At 39.8% G+C, this 25,548-nt stretch overlaps 1 protein-coding gene across 2 annotated transcripts; it reads left to right on the forward strand.

The window, feature by feature from the left end:
• LOC133868466 (sodium/calcium exchanger NCL1-like) lies at positions 1-24,052 on the forward strand. 2 transcript variants are annotated; one of them, XR_009900341.1, is made up of 8 exons: positions 1-523; positions 2,201-2,395; positions 2,680-2,861; positions 3,041-3,162; positions 3,509-3,773; positions 3,864-4,169; positions 16,309-16,466; positions 23,677-23,811. XR_009900341.1 is itself a non-coding variant. In XM_062305367.1 (7 exons), exons 1-7 carry the CDS (start codon positions 136-138, stop codon positions 23,923-23,925), a joined length of 1,707 nt encoding a protein of 568 aa, XP_062161351.1. In that variant the 5' UTR covers positions 17-135; the 3' UTR covers positions 23,926-24,052. The 2 variants fall into 2 exon arrangements, 1 of the variants encoding a protein (XP_062161351.1); XM_062305367.1 differs by lacking the exon at positions 16,309-16,466 and having other exon boundaries at positions 17-523; positions 23,677-24,052.
• The last annotated feature ends 1,496 nt before the right edge of the window (positions 24,053-25,548 follow it).

Consider the following 25,548-nt stretch of genomic DNA (forward strand, 5'->3'; position numbering starts at 1 on the left):
TGTTTCAATTCCCATGAAAAAATGCTCGTGCTTTGATTGAGACCGAAAGGTCAACTAAAAACCTTCTTAAATCGGCCAAAGTTGCTAGCTACCAATTAAGTCCATCTTCAGCTTTTCTTCTTCTTCTTGAACACCATGTCAAGAGTCTCTCTAATCTTTCTCTCAATCTTGATGATAATAACGATTCATTTAGGAGAGAGCCGTTCGCTGAGCAAGAATTCGAGCAGCCTGATATCCGATGGCATGCAGCATGTAATTAGCCTGCAGTCTGATCATCCAGTCGTTGAACTGGAATTCAAAGCAACAACAGTGACTTGCGAGCCCATCTATGGCTTCCTGCCTTGCACGACAGAGGTTTGGGGACAGCTGTTCATGATTGTGGTATACGAGGTCTTGTTGTCCATTGCAGGGACGTATGTTTCAGATGGGTCTAACATTTTCTTTCAAATGATTGGAACTGGTGTCTTCGGTGCCAGCGTATTCCAAATACTTGGCACTATCCCGCAGGTCGTTTTGATACTAGGTAATCAATTAAGCTTCTACCTCGATCACTCTCTCACCATTTTTTATATGTTAACCCTAGCCTTTAATTTCTTCTACAAATTAATGGTGCAGATTTTACTTTAATTGATTCAAAGTACAATGAACTGGTAAAGATGACCAATGATATATATATTTGCAGGCAATCAACTTTCTTAGGAAACATATATAATTAGGGAGATCTAGGCCATGATAAACTAAAACAATTATAATTAAGAGTTGGGAAAAGGTAAAGCAAAAAAAAAAAAAAAAAAAGAATATTTAATTACCATGATTGGCATGCTTTTTCCTTATCTTTTTGGTTCTAGTGTTTTATGTTATATATTATTATTTTTCTTTACTTCCTCTTGCTCATTGGGTGCGATAGTACTTTCTGCTTAGCAAAGAAATCAATCTATATGGACGAATGTACTGGAGAGTAAATCAATTGAAAATTATAGAAGTTGTCTCAGAAATGATCACTCACTTTTTAATTAATTAGGTCATCATCTCCTAAAGAAATTTAGAATCAGTTTCTGTGTCCGAATTTTTTGTATTATATTATATTATTTTATATTATATTAAAAATTACAAATATCGAAAAAAAATTATTTTTTGAAATTATGTTTAAATAATTTAAAGAACTTGAGACAAATTTTTTTTAAAAAAAAATAGATAAAATTTGAGTAGAATTTAATTTAATTTTTTTTTTTTTTTTTAAAAAAAAAAAAACCCAAACATATCTTCGAAAAATAATAAAATATAATAAAAAAAAAACAAGTATTACCCAATCATGCCCTTAGAAATGGAAACTACTATAAGCAAAATTTTGCTTTCCTAATTAAACATTCTACGTTCACCAATTAAGCTCGTGGAAAAGAAAACTCTTCGGATGACAATTAATTATGCTATTATGAAAAACATTTGGGTTATCACAGCCTTTTAATATTATTTTATTCCAAATGGTCGTAGGAGTCTGTAATTGGTGAAATGATTAAGAGTATATAATTCACAAGTCAACTACCAACTAATTAGATTGACAAGTCAAAATTTTTACTTAATCATTTAACCAAGAGTAATGTTATTTAGTAGACTGTTATATGATGTATATAACTTGATGATATGATCGTGAAAGCCCATCCTTAGATCAATACTTGTAAAAGAAAGAAAAATAAAAAAAAAAAAAAAAAAAAAAAAAAATTTGCTATCATATCATTCTAATTGTATAGGTAGTACTTGTATAGTAGTCTACTAAATAGTATTACTATTTTACCAATTATAGACTCTCACATCAATTTGTAAAGAAGTTTATAATAAAAATCGTAATATCCCCTAACCATACTTATCTATTATTTCTGACTTAATTCTTAAAGAACTTGTTAGTACATCCTCAAGGCATTGGAGTAGACAAATTTGAAGCACCTCTTTTCCAGTAGCATCCACGTACGTAGAGGATTTGCTATTTTCATAACATATATCTTAGTTATAGTTACTAATAGTTCTGGACAAAAATTGCTCAATATTTATATCTCTAGCTGGCTAATCAGTTCTCATTTTACTCTTTGGAACATCTATATTGTTAAATTACATTATTATTAATTAGTATGATATAGAGCTATAACTTTCCTGGGCTCAGAACCAAACACTACTGTAATCTCATTAAGTGCATGTTTGTTTGAAGTGTCTGGAGTGACAGCTAGTACAGATACGGTTGAAACAATGGCAACAATGGGAATGGGCTTACTTGCAGGATCAGCAATCATGGTTCTTACTTTAATCTGGGGTTCTGTTGTTGCTTTTGGAAGCTATGATCTTTCACAGCCTTCAGCTGCTGATTCATCAGATGTGGAAAATAAGACACCATTCAGTTTAACTGGTTTTTCCTTACCCTTGTGAATTGCATAAACTAGAATTGAGATCCATAATTAATTTGAGCAGTTAATATGAAAAAACTTATATGAGACTCACCTGCTCAAATAAATTTTGAGTTTTTCAACCACTTGTCCAATCAAGTGAACATCATATGAGCTTTCTCACATTAATTACTAAAATTAGTACCAATTCAAACAATTAATTGTACGTCGTGAATCCTTATTCAAATAAAACATCCTTAATCGCTGTATTGATGCCCCTTGATCTCTCTCTCTCTCTGTGGTGCAGGTTATGGTGTAAGCACTGATGTTGAGACCTACTATACAGCAAGAATAATGATTGTATCGATGATCCCATTTCTCATTCTACAAATGGCAAAAGTTCTCAATTCATCTTCAGGGACACGAATAGTAGTCTTAGTTACACTCCTTGTTACGCTTTCTTTCCTCTTCGTTTACTGCACCTATCAGGTAACACAAAATTCCATTAGCGTGGCTGCGTGAGAATAGTTCCCCAGCAGATACACACGCCCACACATATACATATGAAAGTGAAATTGTTAGTTAACTCATTGACTTTCATATTTGTAAGATGCATAGCTATATTGATTACTTTTTTTCTTAGAAAATGGACAACAATATTGGTGCAGGTATTCCGGCCATGGATTCAGAGTAGAAGACTTGAATACTTGCTGCGTAAGTATATTCAGAAAAACCTACTTCCGAGCCTTCTCACTGCTGGTGGCAGACCTAACCGAACACTTATTAGAGAGTAAGCTTCCTAAATTCTACTCAAAGGTCCTTTACTCATTGGGATTTTCAAGGATTGCTGTTATCTCCTGGTTAGCGTTAAATCACTACATATTTAATTATTTAATTATTTAATATTCTAACATTCATCTTCATGTGTAGACTTAAACTCTCCTTTAATAAGTGGGTCCAACACGTAAAATATTCAATTGAAATTGAATGAATTGTAGAGTCAGGATTTGAACTCATTGATCTGGCTCTAATACCACGTTAAATCATCATTTATCCTAAAAACTTAAACTGATATGAAGATATAATTAATTTAATCATTTAATATTCTAACGGTTAGTCACTTCATATATTTGTAGGCTTTTTCAGAAAATTGACAAGAATAAAGACAAGTATATATCTCCTCAGGAACTGAGAGCTTTAATCTTGGGAATACAAATAGAAGTAGGTTTAAATGAGGATGACCTCGAAGAAAAGGTGATGAAGGAGTTTGACATATCTGGTGATTCTCATATCAATGAAACTGAGTTCGTCAAAGGAATCTCAAACTGGCTTACTGCTTCTCAACAATCTGCCAGCAATCAAGATCATGACAGGCCAAAGTTTTTTGGCAGCACGTCCAAGGTAAAGATTGACCAATAGCAACATCTGTTTTACACTAAACATAACAATATATATATCATCGCTATGATCGTTGAGTCTCTGTCGTTGCAGAAAACAAGTAAAGAACAGGAGAGTCTAGTGGCTCAGAAAAAGGAGGAGAGTACTAAGGGAACTGATAAAGGTTGGTTGAATTATGTTAAGGCAGCTTTTCTGATTGTTCTAGGAACTGCTATCACGATTCTGCTTGCACAGCCCTTTATGGAAACTCTCCAGGAGTTATCCAGTGCTGTAAACATCTCCTCTTTCGGGGTATCATATGTTGTCATACCCTTAGCTATGAACTATAGACAGGCACTGAACGCAATTACTTCTGCCAGAGAGAAGACAGGAAAAGCTATCTCCTTAACCTTTTCTGAGGTTTTTTTCTCTCTCTCAAACTCATATTTGATCATTTGATTATCTCTAATATATATGTATAGCACCTAAAAGAGACTCAAGATTTTGACTCAGGAGCAAGATTAAAAGAAAGAGCTAAAATAAAATTGTTTGTCAAAAATATTAAATAATATAAATATAAAATTAAATATTATTTAATTATCATTTAAAACATATAAATGTAGTTTGTAATTTTTTTTTTTACATTATTTTACATAGTTTTTTTCTAACATAGTTTTTCATATTTTGAAACGTTTATATATTCATCAACGCATTAACTACAAGTCTACAAGTATATATTTTGTAAAATTAAAATATATAAATATTGGTACAGTTTCCGATATGGTGACGTGTCACCTTGTGGTTCGTCAAACTTCTTTTAATCCTTTCCCTACCTTCCTTGGGATCTGCCAAAAAATAACAAACGACTAGTCGGGGGCACCGACTACGCCCACTCCGATGACTAAGTCAACATAAACTGTATGACTTTGAGGGAGAACTAAAAAATCTCAAAGCTTAGAGAGTATATCAAATACCGGGTGTAGTGGTCTTATTTATAGGCTCTTAGTTAAAGACTCACTAGATTGCTCGAAGTACAGTTGGACTAGGAGTCTCAGTCCTGAATCGTGTAGGTTTCAACCTTACCCTCATAGAATTTGAATTTAGTAGAAGTTGGATAGGACTCCACCTCTTTTTAAATGAGTTCCAAGTTGATAGGGATCTGTATCCCATTAATGTTGGGATATAGATACATTCCGGATATCTTGGGATTGGGCACTTAACTAAAATCCCACGAATCATGGATATAGATTTTTAACGGTTAACAAATACTTACTTGCCGAATCTGAGAAGATAGCTTCATGGCGCTTATACTGTTCCCAGACCAATCCTCCGAGGTGGAAATATCCGAGACGTATTTGCTCCATACAAACTTGGAGACCTCGGTCTATTCCGCATCCTGCGGAGTCTTGAAGTCCAAGGTGTTCGATCTTTCTAGATATGTCATAGTCCAAAGTGCCCCAGCACCGAGTTGATTTATTCGTATAAGGTTATGACAAACATTCGAGATGTTCTGACCAAGCCGAGTTGGGCCTATGGGTTGAAACTCTGACTTGACTTTGGGACCACGTGGCTTCGGGACTGATTATTTCCCCAACAATTACCCCATAATTCTCTTATTTCAAAATTTTGAACTTAAGGGAATTATTTGTATCCTTTTAATCCATACTTTTGAAAACTGTCACTATTCACGCCATAAATGCCGCATCTGTTAGTCGTCGTCTTTTCCCATTATAATGACTGAATCCTAATGCCGACTTTTCAAATTGAGGCTTGCATTCTCGAGGTCGCGCCTTTAATAAAGATTTGATTTTTGAATTTCAGGCGGCTGTCTCTTCGATTTTCGTGGATTTTGAAATAATGGCGCCTTTTGGCTTCTCAGACACGTGTCAGCGGCATTTAACTCTTCACTTTCACCCCCTATAAATATTGTACTTTACTGCATTCGTTCACTTTTACCATCGTTGGCAATTCTTCAATCTTTTTCTTTCCTAAAATCCTTTTGCACTTCCATCCTCTTTCGATTTCTTGTTTTTCTTCTCTAAAATGGCCAAAAAGAAATATGCTTCTAACGTTCCTTCTACTTCACGGGCTTGGACCAAGAAATCCGACGGTTCCGTAAATCTTTCCCCCTGGAGAGTAGGGCAGAAACTGTCATCTTCAAGAGCCACGAGGATGTTCTGCACCTGAACTACGACATCCCTCCGACGGTGAGGATGTTCTACCAAAATCCCGTGACTCGAGCTTTGAACGGTGGTGACGTCACTCTCTTTGAGAGGATGTTCATGGCTGGACTTCGACTTTCCTTTCCAGAGATCGCCAGGGACTTCTTCTTATTCCTGACGGTCACCAAGCCAGATCCTGCCTTGAAGATATCTATTTGCTTCTTACATACTGTGGAGGTTGGTTTTGAAGAAGGAGATGAAGATCCTTCAGTTCTTTAGTATCTATCGGCCGAGGCAGACTGTCGAAGGGATGATCGAGTTGGCTGTCCGACACCCCCTATCTTCATCAAACTCAAGAGCGGGCTAACAAATAACAAGTTTCGGGAACAACAATTTTTCCAAGTGTCTGGGGAGTGGGAATGTCCCGAGGGCATTGTTCTGCCTAAGAACCGTAGGATGCCCCGGACCTGGCGGTTGCTGTGACCTGACCGCTGCGAACCTCCTTCCATCAGCATAACTGACCGAGAAGATGTTGGAAGGATAAGCGAGAAGTTCGAGGAGATCGACTTCAACACAGTGGTAACCGATGAAACCATGAGGCGATTCCTCGGATATACAATTCTGGAAAACTAGAAAACAGTTACTAAAAGAGGCGCAGTCCAGAAGAAGGGTGATGCCCCTCAATCCCCTAGACAAGCTGCCTTAAAGAGGACTTCCGAACCTGCCATTGCCAGTACCGACGAGGTTCCTCTGAAAAAGAAAAAGCAAGATATTCCCCTGGCTGCTTCTGGTGTGAGGAGGTCTCCTCCGAAGAGCCCTGCGCCCGAGACCAATACTGAGGAAGGTTCGATGAGCTTCCGAGGTTTTGTTCCAGAAGTTTCCCAGACCTGAGGAACATGAGCCTCGCAGTCCTTTCACCTAAGGGATGAGGCAAGCTCTTAGGCATCGCATAATGGCTCAGAATCCAATTGCGAAGATCAAGATGTTCCGGGGACAACAATTCTTATGCCTGCTAGAGCAGAGAGGAAGAACCTATCCCTGAGGCAAGCCCCGAGTCGACTCGGCATCGGGTAAAACATATGGCCCAGAAAAGGAAATTTGGGCCCCGAGAACGCCTAGTAGGAATAATCTCGGAGGCAGAGAGGATGTGGGGTAGGCTAGTCATCATGCCCTCTGATGTAGAGGAGGTTCATCAAGAATTTGCCTTTTTAGGGCAATGATTCCGATGGTAATGACGATGAAGAGGCCACCACCCCTCAAAACCAAAACAAAACTTTTGCCGAAGACATGGAAAAGCATACCCCCAGGACTCCTTCTACGAAGAGCAAATGGGCACCCCTCCACCCCCCGAGCCCGAGGGCATAGTGGAGAGTGAGATATCTCGAGGTCTAGGCCTTCTGTAGATAAGACCGAGGAGGTTGAAAGGGGGACACCAGAAGGCGTGGGTCCTGTGAGGCCCAAAACTTCTCAACACACAGGAGTTCCAGATAGCCCTGCTCCTGAAAGTGCAGGCGTAATGAGGTCTGAGGCGCCTCTGATTGCTGAAGTGCAAGATAGGCCCGAAGCTAATCCCGGAGTTGCAGGTGAGATGAGGCCCGAGGCACCTCAACCTTCCGAGGTGCAAGATAAAACTGGGGCCGATCCTAAGGCTAGCACATCTGGCTCGAGGAGAACTGACTCCAAAGCTACCCCCAATATTGAGGCTACCCCAGCTACCGAGCAACCCGGTACTTTAAGGTTTAGAGTGGCTTTCTAGGTTTTGGGTAGGGGTCTTCTTGGACATCCGATGGAGGCCATCAAGAATCTCATTCCCAAGGGATTCTTGGCGCACACTGGGACCGCTTCTCCCTAGAGGATTGCCCAAGGCGTCCTCATTTCTCACTATCAGGTAAACCTTTTGAAATAGTCCTCTATGTGGGGCAACTTTATGTCAAATCACAATTTTTCCTGAGTTTCTCTTTTCTTTGACTTTGCAACTTTTGGTGAAAATGACGGTCCTCTGACAGAACCTCGAGAAGCGTCAAGAAGCACAGCCTACGGCTCTAGCCCCCGAGGTGCAAGCTAGACTCTCTGGACTTGAAAAGGAAGTGGCGACTCTAAAAGCTCTCCTTCAATCCCGAGACAAAGAGCTTGCCTCCTGGGACTCAATAATATCCGAGAACGGTCTATCAATGCCCGTTTGAAGAAGGAAGTCCTCGAATCTAACGAGCGGTATAATCACTCTGTCGTTGGCCTGGCCAAGGAGTTCGAACGGGCTGATCAACTGGAGTCTCTGTTGGAAGCTATTCAAAACGAATGCTCCGAAGCTTGCAGAAATGCCGAAGCCACTAAAGCCGTGAAGGAAAAACTTAAGGCTGAGGTGGAGAGGCTTGAGGTAGAGAATAGCAAAGTTGTAAAGGTGCAGGATAAAGCAGAGAGCCTTTTGTTTAGACTTCTAGCTAGATACGATGAATGCAAGGCCAAAACAAAGCGCTATCCAAAACAGCTCAGCTATGTGCCTTATCTCCGAGACCAGAGCTGGGGTCGAGGCTTCAACTGGAGGTTTGAGAACTTTCGATTTGGCAACAAAACCTCAGTATAAGTTTGATCCTACCACTGTTGGGCCGCTTCTAGTTAGGATCCCGGATGATGCCATCAAGGAAATAGAGGAGTTCGACATCGATTTTATGCCCGACATTCCAAGTTGGGGCTCTGTCACTTCCAATCCTTACGATGATCCTCTAGAAGATGATGCAACCTAAAAGCTGACTCTGAGGCTCGGGCTTCCTTTCTTAGACTTACATTTATTTTGTATGTAAAAATTTTTGTAATGAACAAAATTTTAAAGTCAATGAATGAAATTTGGACTCTTCATTTTCTTTTTCTTGTTGACCATATTAGCCCCCAAAACTTGTACAAACAAACGGTTTGTGTAAGTTTTAATTAAATAAACTGGCATGCCCAAGGGTTTTTGAATTTTACCCCCAAGGGTTAAAACTTGTATAACAAATTGGAACCCCCGAGGTTTTTGAACTTTCCCCCCGAGGGTTAAAACTGACTAAATAAACTAGCACCCCCAAGGGTTTTTGAACTTTACCCCCGAAGGTTAAAACTGAATAAATAAACTGGCACTTCTGAGGGTTTTTGAACTTACTTGATGATTTTTTAAAAATGTTTTGTCCTCATATCTTCTTCCGAGATGCTTTCTTTGAGATTTTGAGCCCGACAACTTTGACTTAGCTTTGGAGATATCTCCTTTCACTCAAACTTTTCATGATTCCGATTTGTTGTCGAGTCTTGGTCCTTATCTTGGTTATATCTATATCTTTATCCGTCTCTTTATCCATATCTTTTGCTGAGCTACCACCTTTAACTTAGATGAATAATCAGGTACCCTTGGTATTCCTCCAATACTCGATCGAGTTTTTTAGGGAGGAAGTTGGGTAGATAGTCCCTTGGGTATCCCTCTAATACTCGACCGAGTTTTTTGAGGAGGGAATCGGGTGGATAATTCCATGGGTATCCCTCCAATACTCGACCGAGTTTTTTGAGGAGGGAGTCGGGCAGATAGTCCCCTGGGTATCCATTCAATACTCGACCAAGTTTTTTGGGGAGGAAGTCGGGTGGACAAATCCCTGGTTATCCTTCCAATACTCGACCGAGTTTTTTGGGGAGGGAGTCGGGCAGATAGTCCCCTGGGTATCCCTCTAATACTCGACCGAGTTTTTTGGGGTGGGAGTCGGGTGGATATTGATGCAGCTTTGTCACAATAACTTTGCAGTACACAATAAATATAGAAGAAGATTCCTTTATTGATGATAAGATTGCCGAGAGCTACAATGACTATATATAGTACTTCTTCAAATGCTCGGCATTCTATGCTCTTGGGAGTATCTTCCCGGTCTCGGACTTCAAATGGTAGGCCCCCTTCTTGTGACACTTCACTACTTGATAGGGGCCTTCCCACTTGGGTGCGAACTTCCCTTCAGTTGCATCTTTGGTCATCAAGCTTACTTTCCTGAGGACCCAATCCCCGACTTGGAACTTCCTGGGGTTTACTATTTTGTTGAAGTACAGAGTCGTTTGATCCTGATAGGCTGCCCAGGTAACTTAAGCATCGTCTCTTTTTTCCTGCAAAAGATCCAGGTTCAAGTTGATACCTTCATCATTGAGCCCTGGGTTGTAGTATACTACCTTGAAGCTCGGGGATCCTACTTCTGCCGGAATGACTGCCTCGGTCCAATAAGTGAGGGAGAAGGGGGTGTCATCGGTCAGGGTTCTGACTGTTGTTCGATATGACCAGAGCACTTCGGGGACATACTCTACCCAGGCTCTTTTCTTCTGCTGGAGCATCTTCTTCAACTTTCTCATCAGAGTCTTATTCATTGCTTCCACTTGCCCATTTGTCGTAGGACGTAATACACTGGAATAATAGTTTTGGATACGGAGTTCAGAGCACCACTTTCAAAACTGTTTGCAGTCAAACTGTGTCCCATTATCCGTTACAAAAGCATGTGGTATTCCGAATCAACATAGAACGGATCTCCAGAGGAGGCTGATTACGTTTGTAGTTGTTATGGCTGCCATTGCCTCTGCCTCAGCTCACTTGGTGAAATAGTCGACAGCCACAACCAGGAACTTCTTGCTGCCTTTACTCAAGGGCATCGGCCCGACAATGTCTACCCCCTATTTTGCGAAGGGCCACGGAAATGTGATGGTAGTGAACGTCTCGGGGTGTGAATTCACTACCCTAGAGAATCTTTGGCACTTATCACAACACTTCACGATTCGGACAGCGTCCTTGCTCATCGAAGGCCAATAATAACCGGGCCGAGTTGATTTGTGTGCCAACATCTGAGCTCCCGAATGGTTTCCACAAATGCCTTCATGGATCTCTCTCATCACATACTCTGCTTCGTCTTTTAGGAGACACTTTAGTAGAGGTTCGGAGTATCCCCTTTTATAAAGGATTCCTCCGAGAAGTCTATATCGAGTTGCCTGTAGCTTGACCTTTTGAGCTACAACCTTGTCTTAAGGTAAGAGGTCGTTCTTTAGATATTGCATGGCATCAGTAGCCCATTCAGGTTCAATCATAGCCCTATCCAACTCCATAACATCAGACTTTGGAGTAATGGATGGGTCGGCTAGAACAATAACTTCTTGATCCGAGGCTTCAATCTCTTGATCACTCCCCGAGGCCAATTTTGAGAGCTCATCTGCCGCCGTATTTGCTTCCCTCGGTATCTTGGTGATAACAACCCTGTCAAAGCAAGACTGGAGTTCGCGTACCTTTTCTAGATATCTGGTCATTCTAACTTCCTGAGTGTCAAACTCTCCCTGGACTTGGCCCACAACTACTTGAGAGTCTCTATGAATTTCTACATTTGTGGCGCCCACTTCTCGGGATATGGACGAGCTAGTTATAACTACTTCTTACTCTGCTTCGTTGTTGGTGGTGACGAAATTCAGTTTGACTGCGAATCGAAACTCTTAACCCTCCGGGTTTAACAACATAACTCCGACTCCACTTCTTTTACTGGTTGAGGATCTGTCGACATACACAACCCAAGTGGATTCTTTGGGAAGTTCTTCACTTTTCTGGAATGTTGCAAAATTCCACTAGGAAGTCTGCCAAAGCCTGGCCCTTTATTGCTGTCCGAGGGTGGAATTCGATGTCAAACTGTCCGAGCTCCACAACCCAATTTACTAACCTCCCCGAAAGGTCGGGCTTCTAAAATTTTTTTCTCAATGGGTACTTAATCAGCACTCGGATCGCATGAGCTTGGAAATAAGGCCTTAATATCTGAGCCAGGATGATAAGGGTAAAAGCCAATTTCTCGATTCGAGGATACCTCTCCTCTGCTCCGTGAAGCGCCTTACTCATGAAATAGACAAGTTTCTAAACTCCTGCTTCTTCTCTTACCAATGCAGAGCTTACCGCCGAGGGAGATATAGCCAAGTATAAGTAAAGTATCTCCCCCTCAGAGGGTTGGCTCAGTAGAAGAGGGTTCATCAAGTATTCCTTCAACTTCAGGTAAATGCCTTTCTTAAGATCTTGAAGAAGGGAAGGCACTTGTCTATGGACCGAGAGATAAATTGGTTGAGTGTTGCGATTCTCCCCGTTAACTGCTGAAGCTGTTTAATGGTCCTCGAAGGTTGCATTTCGAGGACTACCTTCACTTTCTCGGGATTTGCCTCGGTGTGATACTAGAAATCCCAAGAACTTTCCTGATGATACTCCGAAGGCACACATGGTAGGATTAAGCTTCATTTGATGTTTCCGTAGTGTGTGGAAGGTCTCATCGAGATCTGCTATGTGCTCGGTCACCTGAATGCTCTTGACTAGCATGCCATCAACATAAACTTCAACATTCCTACCAATTTGTTTTTGAAACTGATGTGGTCTTTTGTTTACCAAAATATATCAATAATAAAATTACCACTCGCAATAGTACGAATCCTTGTAGGATGGGGCTATGTTGAGGGTGTCGAACCTCAAGGACTGCGTAAGTATTATTATCAAGTTTTTCAAGATTAAATATAACTTAATTTAAAATATATTTGATTTTTGTTTTCTAAAAATAAATCCATAAAAGTAAAAGATATAAATTTAAAGAGAGTATGGATGAGATAAAGAATAGGGGATTGATTTAACCACTCACCGCATAACACTGGTCAATCATAAATTAACGAGGGAAATTCATATTATGCATGATATAGGGCTCGTCTCACTCGAGTAGTGAAGAAATTGCCTCTAAAGAATAAGTATAATCCATCTTCGGCTAGCACGGACCGTCCACCTAACCACTAAGATGCGGTATGACCCGTCTTCCCTAGATATGGATTAGCTATGTCTTTAATAGGATACACACAATCAATGGAATAGTATAACCTAAAAAATTGAATTGACTTCTAAAAACAAAGTGTGTGCATAAGTGTCAACAAAAATTAAAGCACAGCGGAAAGTAAATGACACAGAGATTTTTGTTGACGAAGTGGAAACTCAGTTAAGAGAAAAACCACTCCAGGGCAGCCAAACCCAGGAATTCTACTATTCAGAAGACAAAGCTAGATACAAGACAGTAACACTCACATGTACCGATGCAGTAGTCGTACCTTGATCTCTGACGTGTAACCCAACACGAACGCTTCCCAACCAGGTTAACCTACCTGAAGGGGTCTTCAATGGAACTCCTTACGTTAGAGCCGACCTCTAAGATAGACTTTGGTTTATAGCACAGCACACTTGAAAAACGGCTTCAGAGGAAATATCACGTCTCTGAGCTCTAATGGAATTCACACCGAATTCTTGCAGCTCTAAGTGCCTAGGGACCCCTATTTATAGGCTGGGGGTCAGAATGGGCGTCAGGCAAAATATGCCTGAGAGTCATCTGGACGGACAACTGTACGACAGGATTTTCCAAAATTTTCGCGAAGAAATCTTTCCTGTATAAGAACATCGTCCGGACGGGATGGCTCGATCGTCCGGACGGACGCATGTCCGCTGCAAGTAATTTTCATAACAGGCTTCGCACGTCCGAACCATGGGGCAGGAGCGTTCGGACGGCTAAACTTCAACATGCAATTTCCATATCTGATGTGCGTGCGTCCGGACCATGAGGGGGAGACGTCCGGACAGTTGAAGTTGAATCGGCAGTTACCATATAGGATGCACCAGCGTCCGAACCACAGCTGTCAGACGTCCGGACGGTCCATTTTGAACTGCGATTCTTACCTTACGGAGATACGCGTCTGGACGGGATACCACATCGTCCGGACGGTTGATTGATCTTCCCTTTCTTGAAACTTGGAAAGAATCAGTGAACCGTTCGAGAACTAATAGGCGTCCGGACGTGCTGCTGAAACGTCCGGACGGAGAAAGATGGCACAGAAGCTTCTCGATATGATGTAGGTGTCCGGACGGAAGAATCACGTCGTCTGGACAGATGATGCTTGTCTGTTTGATGTCCAGACGGAATGACACGTCGTCCGAACGGCTGACAGGGAACTTGAAATTCTTCTGACTTGAAGGCAGAATCTTCTGACATCACTTCGAAAGTGGAATCCCTGTTTACCGTATCATTACACATAAGTGATTTTGTCCAAATACAGAATAAGGCCAAAATACTAACAAACTCCCCCTTTGGCCATTCTGGGACAAAAATCACTTGACCGGTTTAGAAATACATTCCCGGTCCAAAACAACAATTACTCCCCCTTTTTGTCACAAAGGGACAAAGGGTAAACCAGAGTAATGAGAAAAATCAGACACCAATTACTCCCCCTTATTGTCTCAGAAGCACAAGGGTAAACAGAGTAATAATATCCACAGACAAAAACGTTCTAAAATCCAAAACAATAGGAAACTAGAGAAAAGTCTGCAAGTGGCTCAAAAGTGAGGAACAAAAATCCTCCAAGTATCAAATCCCAAGACCTTTGGAAATTGAACATCCGACTTCAACAATAGTCAGTTTTCCAAAGGATGCATCTGTCAATCACTGTGCTGGGAGCCGCTGGATGTCGTATTCCTGAAAAACCAATCAGAAATATCTCCAAAAATACCATTAGATCCTGTTAGTTACAAACATAATGAGGTATTTAAGACGGCTGTCAAATGGATGCCAAAGAGAAATATAAGCAATGCAACTATTCATAAGGCATAAAAGATCAGCCCAGCCCACAGACAGAAAAGGATTTTCATGTACAATATCTCAAGAAAAATATCCCAACAAATATTCCAATATTCTAAAAGCACAAAGACTTAAAAGAATAACGGAAGACACAATGAAGATCATGGGATGAGAAGAGATGTGCACAAAATGCCAAAATCTCAGGAGAAATCCACGAGAAAAACACACAAGATGCCATGATAAATCAATAAAAATGCAAAGATGTGTGTATGGCAGAGAAAGAGAAACAAGTCTTAAACCTATAGAGATCCTGACCGGATGAGCAATTCCTAGGTCAGCATATGGTAAGACTGCTCTCGTTTTGGACGTAAGAATAAGTCCGTCCACACACTTCACACTGAAAATCTGAAACTTGAAGAAAATTTGCAGAAAAATAATTTTTCCAAAGTCAGTTTCAGAACACGCAAGTATAATCCATTGATAACACAATCAAGGAGCATCTCAAAACTAAGCACAGATATAAAAGAGAGTTGAGAGTTCAATCAGCACAAACATTTTCCTGGACATAGAAAATTCAAATAGACAACTCAACTCATGCAATGCATGTGTGTGTGAAGACTTAACCCACAAGGATGACTATCACATAAATGACAAATAGCAACCAAATTTTCTAGACAAAAGAGAAAATATGTGACAGATTAGCCAAAAGTCAAACCTTATAACTTACTAGGACCTACCCACCCTCATCCGATACACTCCCCCTGAGATGCAGCACCGAATTGTTTTACTTGTACCATGAAGGACAAAGTAAATTTTTACTTGCATGTAGAGGGCAAGGCATATAGCAAATTCAGCACAAAAGCAGTGAATAGACAATTTAAAGCACAAAATTCATATGAATAACTGCTTAATTCTTATGGTGCTACAATCTAGAGGGAATGCCAGAGTTTTTAGGTTCTAGGTTCAACTAGCATGTGGTCAATTTGGCCATCTTATCAAAAACATCTTCTCTTATCCAAAAATTCTTAGAAACACAAAGTCAGAGAAGGAAAGATGTACCTGTAGGGGAGTCATGGATAGTGCACATTTTTCATCGCATGAGAAAAGAAGCTACCCTACTTTTGCATATACAAGAAAACACTTGGCAAATTATAGTCAGAAACTCTCAAATATATCTAAGCAAAGTAAATTAATACCCAAATAATTGAGATATCATGAGAAAATAAATGCAATATCTAATATGCCAAAAAAATATCCTGCAAATTTTCCCCAATATATATATATATATTAAAAACAAATGCAATATGGAAAGAAAACATCATATGCATGGCAAGATCAAACCTGATGATGCCAATACAGAAAAAAACAGTCGCTCGACCTGCTTTTTCTGCCTTCCCCAAACAGTACCTGCAATGCTCTCTCAAGAGAATAGGGGGCACAACAAACTGGTTCCTAGATTGCATAATAAGCACACAAATATAACAAGTAAATGTGCAAGCAATCAAACCTGATGCCTTAGGATTAGGAACCGAATCCTAGACATGAACACCTTCTCTTGCTAGGTGCGTTTGTTCCCCCTCATGGGGTGAATGGTCTCATCACTCTTGACCCATACCTGCTTGACTCGAGGCGGTGGCTTGCAGGTCTTGTCCATGTTGTCCATTCTCCTTAGCATACCTTGCATTAGGCTAAGCAATCCTTCATAGCCATGGCTGCCATTGGGCTTCTGCAGCTTTCTCTTGTAGCGCCTTGATTTGTTCTTCTTTGGTTTACCACTCTGATTGGCAGGAACAAACCTTTGCTGATGCTGCGGAGCTTGAAGTGCCGTAGGAAGTAGGGTGCCTGATGTAGCTTTTGTTGGCAGCTCCTTCTGAACCTTCGACTTCTGAGCCTGGAGATGTGGACAATTGAGTCGGATGTGACCGGTGATGCCACAGTGATGGCAGGTAGGCAAGCTTCTTTTGTTTGAATGCTTCTTTGTATTCTCTGCAAAATTATGGTTAGCATTCTTACAAATAACATTGCCCTTACCTTTTATATGTCTCCTATGCAAAGGGACATATTTTGATGAGGAAGAATCATCAACTTCACTTTTCCTCATAGCATCCTGCTTAATCCAAGGCCTGTGGGATTTCAACAAATAACAATTTGACCTAATATGACCAATTTTCCCACAATTATGACAAGTAGGAACAAACTTACCTTATGTTCCTGATTCCTTGGGCTTGGGCATCATACAATTATTCAAGCAAGAATTATCCAAACAAGTAGTCTCTACTATCACAGGCTTAATACTAATGGAATCTAATTCAGAATCAGCAACATGTGAAGTAGAAGCACTCAAGTCATCAACAACTAAATCAGGCTTGTTGGAAATATCTGAATGAATACAAAGCATGCTTTTCATATTATCACTAGAGAATTTTTCCAATTTCTTCTCATGTGAATCAATAATGTCAAATAGCATGGTATTCTCAGATCTCAAAGAGTCAATCAAAGCATGTGATTCAGACAATTGAACAATCAAAGACTCTTTTTCTTACTTCACCTTTTTAAGCTCTTTATGAAAAATTTTAGAATGTTGAGCATTCTTCAATTTATTAAAAACCTTAAAGAGCATAATATCATAATCCTCACTAGATAACAGAGAAGAATTCATGATAAAAGGTGTAAAAAAAAAAAAGTCACAAAAGATGAGGATCACACTCAGGAAATAAATCCTAAACAGAGTGTACTTGCTCTGATACCAATTGAAAAATTGAATTGACTTCTAAAAACAAAATGTGTGCATAAGTGTCAACAAAAATTAAAGCACATCGGAAAGTAAATGACACAGAGATTTTTGTTGACGAAGTAGAAACTCAGTTAAGAGAAAAACCACTCCGGAGCAGCCAAACCCAGGAATTCCACTATTTAGAAGACAAAGCTAGATACAAGACAGTAACACTCACATGTACCGATGCAGTGGTCGTACCTTGATCTCTGACGTGTAACCCAACACAAACGCTTCCCAACCAGGTTCACCTACCTGAAGGGGTCTTCAATGAAACTCCTTACCTTAGAGCCGACCTCTAAGATAGACTTCGGTTTACTGCACAGCACACTTGAAAAACGGCTTCAGAGGAAATATCACGTCTCTGAGCTCTAATGGAATTCACACCGAATTCTTGTAGCTCTAAGTCCCAGAGATTGCGAGTCTCAGGGGGATTCTTCAATGAGAGGTTGTAGCATCTTCTAGCCTCCCTTTGGTCTCCTTTCACAACTCTGATCCCTTCAGCGGTTGGAAATTTCATACTCAAATGCGGAGTTGATGTGAAGGTCTTCAGCTCATTAAGAGCAATTCCTCCAAAAATGGCGTTATACGCCGAAGGTCTATCTACTATCAGGAACTTCACCATGATGACCTTTTGCCTTGGGTAAGTCCCTGCGGTGACTAGAAACTCGATAGAACTGAGAGGTGAAACCTTCTCGCCAGCAAAGCCCAACAAATGGCATACAACTGGGACTACCTTACCCTAGGATTGCTCATATGATCGAATGGTGGTTTAAACAGAATATCAGCGAAACTTCCTATATCAATCAGTATACGCCGAAGCTTATAGTCAATGACACTACAAGGGCATCTATATGCAGGAGTGAAACTTTAGCATAATCTTCGTTCGAGAATCCTACAACCATAGGATCACACCTTCGGGATTTATAAGGCTTCTACAACGAATACACCTCAAAGTCGTCCAGTTGTCTGGCATAAGCCTTCTGAGCCGAACTAGACTCTCCTTCTCATTCGAATCCTCTCGAGATGGTATGGATTATAGGGGGTTGTCATTCTCTCGGGCTCTACTCCAGCTTATTTCACGCCTCTCTTCTTCCTGAGGCCTAGGAGTAGGCTCCCTTGCCCTTTCTCACCATTCTTCTCGTCTTGGGGCATAGTCCCTCCTATGCCGTCTTTCTTCTTCTTCTCTCGGCCTCGGGGCTTGAGCTCGATCCTGATGGTTTCTTTCACTAACAAGAAACCGGGCCAACTTACCGTTCTTGATGAATTTCTCTATCAGTTGTCTTAGTGATATACACTGCTCGATAAGATGACCATAGCAGTTGTGGAAAGCACAATACTTGTCCGCCAGACGAGCTAGAGGTACCCCCGGGAGGGATTTCGGCCTTTGGAATACGGGGTCATTCTCTATCACCATCATAACTTTGGTGAGAGTGGCATTTAGAGGGGTCCACTTGTAGTCCCCCTCACCTTCTTATAATCCGAGGGGTTGTTATCCTACACCGCTTCGGACTTCTTCTTCTTGCTCGGCTTCTCGGAAGAAGAAGGTTCTGACTGCCTCTCATGGGGGCCTAGGAAGGCCCGAAGTGTCTCATCTTGGATGATGTACCTATCAACCTTGATCATAAAGGCATGTAGATCCTTTGGCGGTTTCAATGCCAATTCTGCCATGAGGGGGCCATCTTTCTTCAGCCCCCGAAAAATGCATTGTAGATGAAATCATCAAGTGCACTCTTAGTTTCCAATTTCTCCTGGTTGAATCTTCAGAGGTAGTCCCTGAGAGATTCATTGGGACCTTGGCACATGGAGAGTAGGTACCCTCGGGGTTTTCGCCAAACCCTTCCTGACATAAACTGCGTCAATAACTTTTGTTCGAAGGTATTGAAATTATCAATAGACCTCAGTAGAAGATTCCTGAGCCAGTCTCGAGCCTTCCTTGACAAGGTGAGTGGAAAGGCTCGGCACGCTACTGCATCAGGGGTCTTGTGCAAAGACGTATGAGACCAAAAGGTCATCAGGTGCTCCATTGGGTCCTCACTACCTATGAAGATGGGAATGTCTAGGACCTTAAACTTCTCAGGCAAAGTCGTGTTAGCCACCTCTTCCGTAAACATGGAGTCGGTGTTCTGAAAGAGATTAACTAGAGACTCTTTCCCACTCTGCCTCTTTGCCACAGTTTTTGACAGTACGTCATACTTCGTACCCAAATCAAAGACCATCTGCTGTAGCTTCCTCTCGGCCTCGGTTTATGAGGGTGGAGGCTAGTTTCCTTGTAGAGTATTGTTCTCATTTCAAGGGTCACCTTGTTTTCCAAATCCTTCCGGGTGTTCGCTCGGAGCCACTCGGCGATCTTCGTTTAGGCTATTCTCTCCCCCTTCTAGGTGTTGGGATGGTGCGGGTGTTCAGGCAACTTGCAACACTGCATTCTGAGCCAATAGATCCTCTACGTTCTTCTGCGCTTGAGCCAACTGTTGATTCAAATTAGCTATTCGGGCCGATGGACTCTGCTTCTTCATAGGTGTTGTTCAGATCTGGATTGGCACGGCGCGTATTCACCATGACGGATTTATTTTTATTTTTTGAAGAAACAATGTCGTTCCCACAAACGGTGACAAACTGTTGGTACAGTTTCCGGTATGGTGACCTATCGCCTTGTGGTTCGTCAAACTTCTTTTAGTCCTTTCCTTGCCTTCCTTGAGATATGCCAAAACATAACAAACAACTAATCAGGGGCACCGACTATGCCCACTACGATGACTAAGTCAGAACAAACTTTATGACTTTCTGGGAGAACTAAAAAATCTCAGAGCTTAGAGAGTATATCAAATGCCTGGTGTAGTGGTCTTATTTATAGGCTCTTAGTTAAAGACTCACTGGATTGCTCAAAGTACAGTTGCACTAGGAGTCTCAATCCTAAATCGTGTAGGTTTCAACCTTATCCTCATAGAATTCGAATTTAGTAGAAGTTGGATAGGATTCCACCTCTTTTTAAATGAGTGCCAATGAAAAATTGAAATTGACTTCTAATATAAAACAAGTGTGTGCGCACAATGTGGTAACAAAATAATGCGGAAATAAAATAACACAAGATTTTTGTTAATGAAGTGGAAACTGAAGATGAGAAAAACCACTCCGGGACAGCCAAACTCAGGATATCCACTATTCAGAAGACAAGACTAGATACAAAGTAGTAACACTCACATACCCTTATGGATGAGCGGACCAGGATGATGATCGTCTGGATGGTTGTTCTAATGCATGGAATTTTCATATTTGATACACACGCGTCCGGAACATGCTGACTGGCATCCGGACTTCTGGATTTGAATTGCGATACTTGCCTTATGGATGAGCGCGTCCGGACAGTTGCAACGATCTTCCCATATCTATGTTTTGGAAAGAAATCATGACACTTTGGTCGAACACTGAGGGTCGTCCAGACGGATGCAAGCTTGAGCAGTTCGAAGCTTCTCGACACAAAGAAAGGTCCGGTGGTATTCTCATATTTCAAAGAGTCAATCAAAGCATGTGATTGAGATAACTGAACAATCAAAGACAATTTTTCATGCTTCACCTTTTTGAGCTCTTTTGGAGAAACAATTTTTTCAATTTTAGCAAAAACTTTAGAGAGCTCAATATCATAATTTTCTCCAGGTAACTGAGAGAAATCCATGATAAAAGGTGTAATCAAAAAATAGAAGTCACAAAAAGATGAGGATCACTCTCAAGAAATAAATCCTTAACAGAGTGAACCTGCTCTGATACCAATTGAAAATTTGAAATTGGCTTCTAATATAAAACAAGTGTGTGCGTGCACAATGTGTTAACAAAATAATGCGGAAATAAAATAACACAAGATTTTTGTTAACGAAGTGGAAACTCAAGATGAGAAAAATCACTCAGGGATAGCCAAACCCAGGATATCCACTATTCAGAAGACAAGACTAGATACAAAGTAGTAACACTCACATACCCCTGATGCAGTGATCGTACCTTGCTCTCTAACGTGTAATCCAACACAAACGCCTCCCAACCAGGTCTCCTACCTGAAAGGGGTCTTTAATGGAATCATTTACCTTAAGGCCAACCCCTAAGATAGACTTCAGATTAAGTGCAGCAACAGCGCACACAACAACGGCTTCAGAGAGATCAACTCAGCTCAATAATCTCACAAGATAGCTCTCTAAGCACTAGTGGAATTCAATACTGAATTCTTACAGTTCTCAAGCCTATGTGCCTCTATTTATAGGCTGACAGTTCAAATGAGTATCTGACTTGATAAAACTGGGCGCCGTCCGGACGGTGGTCATAGGCCGTCTGGACAGACAACTGTACGACCGAAATTCTGAAAATTTTGCTGAAAATCTTTCCTGTTTGAGAGCCACGTCCGGATGGTGTTGCCCTGTCGTCCGGACGGTCGCACGTTCGCTGCAAGTAATTTCCATATAGAGGCTTCTCGCGTCTGGACCAGGAGAATGATCATCTGGACAGTTGTTCTGATGCACACAATTTCCATATTTGATACACGCGCGTCTGGACCATGCTGACTGACGTCCGGACATCTAGATTTGAATTGCAATACTTGCCTTATGGATGAGCACGTCCGAACAGGAATCCACGTCGTCCAGACGGTTACAACGATCTTCCCATATCTATGTTTGGAAAGAAATCCTGAAGCTTTGGTCGAACACTGAGGGTCGTCCGAAAGGGCTACTGAATCATCCAGACGGATGCAAGTTGGAGCAGTTCGAAGCTTCTCGACATAGAGAAAGATCCGGACAGGAATCCACGTCGTCCAGACGGATGATGCATTAGTCTGATGTGCGTCTAGACGGTATGACACGTCATCCGGACGGCTGATGCTTTGGACAGCTGGGCGTCCGGACGGTATGACACGTTTTCCGGACGGCTAGCAGGGAACCAAATTTTCTGACTTGCAAACTATGCAGAATCTTTTGGAAATACTTCTGAATAGCGGAATCCTTATTAAAGAGCATCATTACAATGAAGTGATTTTGTCCAACAGAATGCAGCCAATTACAAACTAACATCCAAGTTGATAGGGATCTGTATCCCATTAATGTTGGGATATAGATACATTTCGAATATCTTGGGATTGGGTACTTAACAAAAATCCCACGAATTATGGATATAGATTTCTAACGGTTAACAGATACTTACTTGCCGAATTTGAGAAGATAGCTTCACGGCGCTTATACTGTACACAAACCAATCCTCTGAGGTGGAAATATCTGAGACGTATTTGCTCCATACAAACTTTGAGATCTCGGTCTATTCCGCATCCTGCGGAGTCTTGAAGTCCAAGATGTTCGATCTCTCTAGACATGTCATAGTCCGAGGTGCTCCGACATCGAGTTGATTTATTCGTGTAAGGTTATGACAAACATCTGAGATGTTCTGACCGAGGTTTTCTAACCCAGGTGTTCTGACTGAGGTATTCTGACCGAGCCGGGTCGAACTGGGTCGGGCCTATGGGTTGAAACTCCGACTTGACTTGGGGATCACCTGGCTTCGGGGCTGATTATTTCCCCAACAGTAAAGAATGTCTATATATTCATCAACACATTATACCTTAAAAGAAAAATCCAAATATAAAAATTTAGAAAGGTAATTTGATTACTTAAAAGTAAATTGAGAAAATAAATTCATGTGTAAGTTTGACAACAAATCTGAAAACTTTCAAGAAGCAACATATATGATAAATAGGAAATTGTAAAAAAAAAGAAAAAAAAAAAAAGAAAAAGAAATCAAATAAAAAAAAAAAGTTAGATACCTTTTTTTGGCGGTATGATCCAAATATCTTTACCACTTTGAATTATTATTATTATTATTATTATTTTTTGTACTTTCTAAACATATACCCTAAGATTAAATATTTTATGTATGTGTTTTTGGACGGGGCCACTATTCCAGCGACACTAAACAATATTTTTTTTTGTAGTTGAGTCATGAAAAAAATATAACCTTTTTTTTTTTTTTTTATATGTGTGTTTTGGAGAGGGAAAGGTAAATGAAAAAAGAAAAAGTAGTTGACCCAATTAAATGGAGATCGAGGCATTAATATTATGAATTGGGAGAGGGAGGGGGGCCACTTTGATTTAAATAAGTTAATAATTTTATTTATTTATTTGTGTTTTGAAAAGTAGACAAATAAATAGAGGAAAAATAATAATTCTAAGTGAGACTCGTTATTTTGAATTAATTAGAGGATCAGCAAGACATAGAATTCATTGTTTTCTTTGGTAGCATATATTTTAGGTCAGTAACTAGTAAGTTGTCTTCAGCATTTATATTGAGTTCATTCTTTTTGAACAATAATTATAAGATAATATTATTTGACAGTTGGAAAGGTTTTTTGGCAGATTTATAATGGAGTATTCATGAACAACATGATGGGCTTAGCCACTTTCTTGGCTCTTGTTTACATACGGGACTTGTCGTGGGATGTCTCAGCTGAAGTTCTTGTTGTTCTACTTGTATGCACTGGGATGAGTCTCTTTACCAGCTTCTGCCCCAAATTCCCATTCTGGACTGGAATTATAGCATATCTTCTCTACCCCTTATCTCTGCTGCTCATTTATATTCTCACCACTCTGTTGGGATGGTCCTAAATATTAGCCAGCTTAATTCAGGAAATAATTAGAGCTTCCGTATATGCAAATAATCCATATATTATGGGAAGAAATATGTATTTGCATGCTAAATCCACAAAATTAGGATCAGCATCTTTAATTTCAACCTTCTCTTTGTATTTCTTCGTGCTTTTGTCAATTAAACTACAATGTACTTAATTAATCATTTCGTATAAACTTAATTAAACTTTTTAGATAAAAAGTAATTTAATATTTATCATGATTCATATCATAAGGTTTTGAATTTGAATCATTTTTCCACCGTTCACCTTCCATTTCAATTAAAGAATTGATAAAAATGGACTGCAAAGAATAAGAATAAGGTGACAAATGATGCTTTCTCTATTGTTAATTTCTCAAATATGGAATAAATCCTTATTTCTTAGAATATTTTTTTTTTTTTTTATTAAATTAATAAGCGTTTGGCAATTTGAACCTTTAAAATTTTGCATTTTCAAAAAAGCACAATTTTACTTGCGATTTGAATAGGCAAATTTTCTGCATTTTCAAATCGTATTTTAAAAAAAATATGCAATTTCCAAACGATTTATTTTCTGCAATTTGGTTTACAATCACACTTTTTATTTTATAACATTGCAATTCCAAATGCACCTTTAAGCTTTTATGATAATTGATGATTTAAAATTTATCATAATATTATAAGGTCTTCAATTTGAACCATGTTTCAGTCACTTAATTACCTCTCATTTTAATTAAATATTTTAAGTAATAAACTTTTTTATTAAGGGAAAATTTAAATTCACACATTAAAAAGAAGTGTTAAAATAGGATATAATGCAGTGACATTTAGTCATCGTTGATGACCATTTTTCTCACCGTTACATGTGACATCAACTTCATTGGAAGAATTGGCTGAGTCTAGGACCACGCGAATATTACATTATTCATTAGGATTTATATCGGTCCATTAATAATTAGCAAGTACCCTTGTTTTGTGCCCGACCTAGCTCCTAAGCCAAATGCAGACATGGTACCTTATTTGGACTAAGAAAAAATAGATTTGAATCCATAAAAAAATTATAGTATATATGCTATAATTTTTTCAACCAGCCCAAAAGAAATAAAAATAAATATATAAATAAAAAGAGAGAGAGAGAGAGAGAGAGAAGATAATAGCTTTCAGTATCCTTCATTTGCACCATAATGATAATATTTAATTATATATAAAAAAAAAAAAAAATTTTAAAAAGAAAGAAAGAAAGAAAGTAATGCTAGCTAAGCCTACAAGTGATGAGAGTCACGTGTATCATCACTAAAAAAAAAATTAACACCTTGCAATCATCATATCATGTCAACAAATTGTAAAAGTGTTTTAAGAGAATTATAGCTCTAAGTTTGTTTCTAATAAGAATAAATACATAAAAAGCAACCAAGGTCCAGAGAAAAGTGGGTCCTACTTGTTGGATTAACATTACAAAAAACTCTGCAATTAGTGACGTGTAAACAGTAATGTAGTTTTTGACACGTCACTAATTAGTAACGGAGTAATGATTCACTACCACCTAAATATACAACTTTTCACCACCTTGTCTATGTGGCAAGGTGGTCCCTCACCTTAATTTATTTTTAAAAAATAAAAAA

Source organism: Alnus glutinosa, chromosome 5 (genome assembly GCF_958979055.1).
Source record: "Alnus glutinosa chromosome 5, dhAlnGlut1.1, whole genome shotgun sequence".
NCBI classification, from domain to species: Eukaryota; Viridiplantae; Streptophyta; class Magnoliopsida; order Fagales; family Betulaceae; genus Alnus; species Alnus glutinosa.